This window comes from Lampris incognitus, chromosome 9, assembly GCF_029633865.1.
Source record: "Lampris incognitus isolate fLamInc1 chromosome 9, fLamInc1.hap2, whole genome shotgun sequence".
Taxonomy (NCBI): Eukaryota; Metazoa; Chordata; class Actinopteri; order Lampriformes; family Lampridae; genus Lampris; species Lampris incognitus.
Window position 1 is genome coordinate 57338257 of NC_079219.1, and position 7612 is coordinate 57345868.

Sequence of the window (7612 nt, forward strand, 5' to 3'; positions counted from 1 at the left end):
GTGCTCCGTGTACAGGGGAAGTGCCGTGGTTTTTATTTGCGTAGGTTAATTATGGGCCGCTGCTGTGTCGTCATCAGGATGGGCCTCTCTGACGCACGGCTGCCTGAACGCGCGAACGCATCAGCCACAGAGGCCCAACTGTTGAAAGGACGTGAACCTCCGCGGGAGGAGGAGGAGGGGGGGTGACCCCCGTGGGCGATTATGACAGCGAAACTCAGCTTGCTGTCGCCGCCATGCTTCAGCTTTCTGCCTCACTAACGATGGCGTACACAGAGACACGAGTAAACAGTCAGTGTGTTAACATGCACAGTTAAGCGGAGCTACGGCTACGCCTCGATTCGGCCATGTAACCGGACTACAGTCGTCGGCCCGGTGTACAAGAACCGGGGGAGAATCGATTTGTTGACGGAAGTATGTCCTACCCGGTACAGTCGGTGGCGATATGCCCCCCCTTTCAGCTGGTTGCTATTGGACCTTCTTCCGGTTGACCTTTTGCGTCACATACCAAAGAAGCGACAAACAAGTTAGCGGCTGTGGTAGCAGGCCTGTTTTGAGGCGCTCCCACCGAACACGGATTTGCTCGGGGGTTCTTTTGAATCCCGCTTCGTGCAATTTTTCCGCCGCTTTCTCAAATAGTTCGCCATTCTGCGTTTCCCTTCCATCCTCGTACTGTAGGATATTCAGCTCCTTCAGCTGACACGACATGAAGTTTTGTCTCCTCGTCTGCCCAGAAATGCGAGATTCTCGCTCCGTGTTGATACTACGCTGTTCGACTTCCGGGTGAAGGACCGCCGCGGGAACTATGGATCACGCGCAGAACGCCTAGGCCAGTTCGGGGCCGATTGAAGCGTGTACATGCCAGAGTAAATCCATCCCCAACCGCGTCGTCTAGGCGTGTTAGTGCGACTTCGAGAAATTCGATTTAGTACGATTTCAGTCGGACTAACACAATAAATCGACTTTTTCTAACATCATGTAAACGTACCGTCTGTCTCTCTGAACTGCAAAGCTACAGCAACTGTCTGAGTCGGTCATACCCAGGAACCAAGGCATCTTATTTAAAGCGAGAATGCCTGCGTCGACTTGCAGGTGTACTGATTGATATTTTGATATTTGTAACTACACTGCTGTGCGCAAGTGCACACAAAAACATCGCTGATTGTAGAGTGAGGTCGAGAGTTGACCGTCACCTTCTCACTCACCCCCGCCCCTCTTCTCTTCTCCCCCTCTCTCTCCTCTCTAGTAATGGGGTGAACGTGGAGGGGGCCACCCATAAGCAGGTGGTGGACCTGATCCGGGCCGGGGAGAAAGAGCTGGTGCTGGCCGTGCTGTCCGTTCCCCCCCAGGAGGCAGACTGCCTGGACCCAGGAGACGACGGCTCGGCCCAGTCCTGCTACGACTACTCTGACAAGCAGGCCGTCCCCATCTCCGTGCCCACATACAAACACACCGAGCTCAACCAAGAAAAGTTTGTGGTGCGTGTTTTGTGAATGGTTGGATGGATGGATGGATGGATGGATGGATGAATGGATACACTGTAACAAGATAAGTTAATAGATGGTTGGATGGGTGTCCGGGTAGTGTAGCGGTCTATTCCATTGCCTACCAATACAGGGATCGCTGGTTGGAATCCCCGTATTACCTTCGGCTTGGTCAGACACAGTTGGCCGTGTCTGCAGGTGGGAAGCCGGATGTGGATTTGGGTCCTGGTCACTGCACTAGCGCCTCCTCTGAGCGTGATTACGTCCCCCTGGCGAAACTCCTCACTGTCAGGTGAAAAGAATCAGCTGGCGACTCCACATGTATTGGAGGAGGCATGTGGTAGTCTGCAGCCCTCCCCGGATCAGCAGAGGGGGTGGAGTAGCGACCGGGATGGTTTGGGAGAGTGGCCGGATACAACTGGGGAAAGGGGGGGGGGTAGATGGTTGGATGAACAGGGGGATTGAGGGTGGTTCTGTGGCCATGTAGATGATGAGAAGGGGTGAGTAAAGGGATGGATGGATGTGTAGGGAGACAAAAGGTAAGGTGCACAAGGAGAGGAAGTGAACAAGGAAGTGGGCACTAGGTGTGCACCGCTTAGTTTTCTTGTTTTACACAGCTTCCTCCTCTCCTCTGCTGTCCTTCTAGGTGTATAATGTTTACATGGCAGGCAGACAGCTGTGCTCCAAGCGCTACCGGGAGTTCGCCATCTTACACCAGAACCTGAAGAGAGAGTTTGCCAACTACACGTTCCCCAAGCTGCCCGGGAAGTGGCCCTTCTCCCTGTCGGAGCAGCAGCTGGACGCACGGCGCAGGGGACTGGAGGAGTACCTGGAGAAAGGTAGGCAACACACCAGAGAGCTGCAGAGTTCTTACACAGGTCCGGAATAAAACCTGGAAATATGCGGAAAATTCATATCTGTAAAATCTGAAATAGAAATTTTAATGACAGGTCTTGAAAGATTTGGGAGTAGCACAAAAAAATGACGGAGAAGTATCGTTTAGGGAATCTGTTCCCAAGCTTTTACATGTCATGACCCATCTGTGGAGATACTTTTTGACCCTAGACCCACCAAATATTTTTTGCAGTAAAATATAAACTCTCATTATCTGTCAAAAAGCAAAATGACTTAACGATTGTCTCTCTATTGTTCAGCCCTTTCAATCTTCAATCATGGCCTCCTAATGGTAAATAATAATAATCTACTTCCGCTTCTACTTTCGGCTGCTCCTGTTAGGGGTCGCCACAGCGGATCATCCATTTCCATTTCTACCTATATATAAACATATATTTATATAAATCCTCTATATAAATAATAATAATAATACATTTTATTCGTGGGCCCCTTTCAGAGCACTCAAGGACACCTTACAGAACACAGTAAAAAAAAACAAGCAGCACTGTATAATACCCAATTTCCCCTCGGGGATGAATAAGGTGTTCGGATTCGGATGATCAGACAGCATAAAATCAAAACAAAGCAGGGTAGACAATAAAAAGTTAATACAACAGATAAGTATAAAATCATCATCCGCACAAAACTCTGAATATGCCAGTTTGAAAAGGTGTGTTTTGAGATGGGATGCGGAGGTTGAAAGAGAGTCAGTGTTGTGAATGTCTTGTGGGAGAGAGGTCCATAGGCAGGGGGCAGAACGACTGAAGGCTCTAGACCCCATGGTAGTCCAGCGGGCCGATGGTGTAGTGCGTTGGAGAGCAGAAGAAGATCTGAGAGTGCGGGAGGGCGTGTGGATATGAAGGAGTTCAGAAAGATATGAAGGAGCTAGGTTATTAAGGGCCTTAAAGGTGAGGAGCGGGATCTGGAAGTCAGTGCGGTATTTAACAGGGAGCCAATGGAGCTGCTGAAGAACAGGAGTGATGTGGTCTATTGAAGGAGTTCTGGTAATGATACGGGCAGCTGGATTCTGGACCAACTGAAGTTTATGAAGACACTTGAGGGGAAGACCAAAGAGGATAGAATTGCAGTAGTCAGTACAGGATGTAACCAGGGTGTGAGTGAGTATGGCGGTGCTGCTAGGTGTAAGTGACGGGTGAAGACGATTAATACTGCGTAGGTGGACGGAAATCATTGTTGGCAGCTAAAAACTTGAGGAAGTCACGTCTTTCAAATATCTTGGATCTGTGATTAACGAAGACGGAAGATCAGAAAAAGAAATTAGGAGCAGAATCGCCATCGCAACAAGTGCAATGACCAAGCTCAACACGATCTGGAAAGATAAAAACCTTGGAATGAAGTCAAAAATGCAACTGCTCTGCACCGTCGTAATAGCAGCTCTTCTATATGGTGCAGAATCCTGGACCCTAAGAAAAGCTATGGAGAACAGTGGAAACAGGAAAGACATGAAACAGGCAAGACATGTCAAACAAGCATTGTGTTTATTGGGGACATTCTGCAATCCACCTGGCCCCCTGCTGTGGCCCACTTGTGGGTCACAACGCATAGATTGAAAATCACGGGGCATCCGGGTGGCGTAGCGGTCTATTCCGTTGCCTACCAACACAGGGAGTGTGGGTTCGAATCCTCGTGTTACCTCTGGCTTGGTCGAGCGTCCCTACAAACACAATTGGCCGTGTCTGCAGGTGGGAAGCCGGATGCGGGTATGTGTCCTGGTCGCTGCACTAGCGCCTCCTCTGGTTGGTCGGGACGCCTGTTCGGGGGGGAGGGGGAATAGCATGATCCTCCCACACGCTACGTCCCCCTGGTGAAACTCCTCACTGTCAGGTGAAAAGAAGCAGCTGGCGATTCCACGTGTATCAGAGGAGGCATGTGGTAGTCTGCAGCCCTCCCCGGATCGGCAGAGGTGGTGGAGCAACAACCGGGACGGCTCGGAGAGTGGGGTAATTGGCCAAGTACAATTGGGGAGAAAAGGGGGAAAAATCCAAGAGAAAAAAAAGAACCACTACTAAGTGGCATTATACTGTTGATTGATATAATTCTTCTCGTGCACTTTAAGTCAAATGTTGTACCTGCAGTTTCCAGGCTTGTGTGATCCACCGCTACTAAATGGGTATATTGATAGGATCGTGGAAGGGTGAACGTGATTTTAAATGTGATTCCCCTCCCCCCTTTATTTTAAAGTTTTTTTTAAAGTAAAGTATGTAGTGTGTGCCTGTTTGACCCCATCTCCTCTTTTTATTATCTTATCATAATGCATCATGTTGGTTTGTTCTATGCAGTGTGCTCAGTACGGGTCATTGGGGAGAGTGACATCATGCAAGAGTTCCTGTCTGAATCAGATGAGGTAAGGGGATGTGTGTGTGTGTGTGTGTGTGTGTGTGTGTGTGTGTTAGGGCTGCATGATGTGTCATTGCAGCATTGTCATTGCAATGTGCACATGCTTAACAGTCACATTGCAGGACGTGCGATGTGAAGTAAGCCAAATTAACTTAAACACCTCTTCCTACAATTTTTTGCTGTTTAATACAAAAGGAAAACTCATACAGTTCTAATTTTCCATGACTAATGTACAAGAGAAGTCTGTCTGATATGTATAATTTACTCCGATTTAAGGGGTTCTTGGATACACGAAGTTTGTTGCTAGTTCAAGTTCAACTTCATTGTCATGTGTGTTAGAATACAAAGAAATTCTTATGCTCTGGCTCTCCCTGCCTTAACACAAAGGACACAAAGACATACCACCCCAAAAAACAAAAACAAAAAAAAACCCCACTACAGACCTATATAGACTATGTACACAGAATTCAGCCATTACATACACAATATAGAAAAGTACACAATAACACAACAATGTAAGGTGCATATGGGTGCGTCAGCTGTTGAGCAACCTGACTGCCTGTGGAAAGAAACTATTACTGAGACGGGTGTTGTGTGATTTGATGCTCCGGTAATGTTTTTTTAGATGGAAGTGGCGAGAACAGAACATGAGCGGGGTGACTGGTGTCCTTGATGATATTTTGGCTTTCCTTTTGCAGCAAGTGGTGTAAATATCATGAAGTTGTAGTAGTTCCATACCAATGTGCTGCTGCTGTCTTTACAGTCCTTTTAAGCAGTCTGCAGTCCTGAGCAGTCAGTCTGTCAAGACACGCTTGATGGTACTGCGATAAAAGTTCATAAGAGTTTTGGTACTCATAGCAAATCTCATGAGACACCTCAGAAAATACAGTCTCTGCTGTGCCTTCTTGAGGATAAAATTGGTGTTTAGAGACCATGTGAGGGTATCTGATGTGTAAACCGATAAATCTAAAACTGTCCACAATTTCAACGGACAACTCATTGATGGAAATGGAATGTGATTTCCTCTGACCTCTCTAAAGTCAAGAGGCATTTCTTTGTCTCACTGACATTTAGAAAGAGGTTGTCATCATGGCACCATATGGTTAAATCTTCCACTTCCCTCATATAGGTCCTCTCATCACTGTCGCTTATTAGTCCAATCAGTATGGTGTCATCCGCGAATTTAATGATGCTGTTATTGTCATATTTGGCAACAGAGTTTTGTGTAAACAGACTGTACAATAGGGGACTCAGACAGCATCCCTGAGGTGCACCAGTCCTAAGAACTAATGTGGATGAGGATGTTTTACCTATTCTCACAGTCTGGGGCCTGCCTGTCAGGAAATCAAATAGCCAACTACAGGTAAAGTTGTTCAGACCAAGACCTCTTGAGTTTCAACACCAGTTTGGATGGTACTGTTGTATTAAAAGCAGAGTTGTAATCCATAAACAACATTCGTATTTTTCTTTTCAAGGCGTACTAGAGAAGTATTTAGAGCAAGTGAGAAAGCATCATCTACAGATCTGTTGGAACAGTAGGCAAACTGTAATGGATCTTTTGTAACAGGAATGTTACATTTTGTATATGATATTACCAATCATTCCAGGCACTTCATAATAACAGAGGTCAAAGCCATAAGTTGGTAATCAGTGAGATAAGAGACAGGAGTTGTCTTAGGTAGAGGCAAAATGGTGGTTTTCTTAAAGCACAGTGAGACCACGCACAATCACAGGGATGGGTTAAAAATTTCAGTGAGAACCTGAGAAGCTGAGTGTAACATGCCTTGAGGACACGGGAAGGGATGCCGTTTGGGCCACCAGCTTTACGAGTCTTAGCCCTTTTTAGAAGTTTTACTCACGTCAGCTTCTGTCACCTGTAGATCGACTTCACCAGGTGGGCACTGTGCCGCTGTCACTGGGTCCAAGTTGTGAGCTTCAAAGTGGACATAAAAGTTGTTAAGCTCATCTGGGAGAGAAGAGGTGTTGATAGCCACACTGGGTTTAGATTTATAGTCCCTAATTGTTTGCAGCTCCCTCTACATGTGCCGCGAGTCACAGCCACTGTAGTCGTGTCCGGTTTGTCCCTATATTGTCTTTTAGCAGCTTTGATGGCTCTCCTTAAGTCATACCTGGATTTTTTGTAGCGTTCCTTGTCGCCCAGTTTAAAAGCAGTGGTACACTTCCTCAGGCGAATGTCGCTGTTAATCCAGGGCTTCTGGTTGGGGTAGGAGCAAATAGTCCATACTGGGATACAGTTATCCTCACAGAATCTAACATAGCCAATGCTTGATTCAGCATACTCATCCAAACTCAAGGCGGAATCCTTAAAGATTGGCTAGCGGGTTGATTAAAAACATCCCCGAAGTTTGGATTCGTGCTCTGGTCCAGCACTGTACTGTCCTCACAGTGGGCTGTGCACTTTCTGCTTGTAGGTAGGAAGCAAGAACACTGACAGGTGGTCGGATTTCCCACAGTGAGGTTGTGGGATGGACCTGTAAGCTGCCTTGACTGTGGAGTAACAGTGGTTGAGAGTCTTATTGCCTCTGGTTGGGCAGGTGACATGTTGGTAAAACTTGGTAGCACAGATGTCACGTTACAGTGGTTAAAGTCCCCCACCACAATTGAAATGGCCTCGGGGTGCAAGTCCTCCTGCCTGCTAATGGCTCCATACAGTTCGTGCAGCGCCACTGCGGTAGTAGCTTGCAGCAGTTTGCAGACAGCAGTTAACAAAACGCAGGGGAATTCCCTTGGGAGATAGAATGTACTGCACTTTATTGTTAGTTGTTCCAACACTGGCGAACAGGACTGAGAGACTATTTCCATGTCAGTGCACCATGAATTGTTAATAAAGAAGCATACACCACCTCCCTTTACCTCGC

The 7612-nt window shown here is 47.1% G+C and overlaps 1 protein-coding gene across 1 annotated transcript in view; it reads left to right on the plus strand.

Annotated features, from left to right (window-relative positions):
* snx27b (sorting nexin 27b) overlaps positions 1–7612 on the plus strand; it is a 29972-nt gene that overhangs the window by 13033 nt on the left and 9327 nt on the right. The window contains 3 exon segments of the mRNA XM_056287045.1: positions 1244–1475; positions 2128–2320; positions 4676–4740. Coding sequence (XP_056143020.1) covers positions 1244–1475; positions 2128–2320; positions 4676–4740 — 490 coding nt within the window.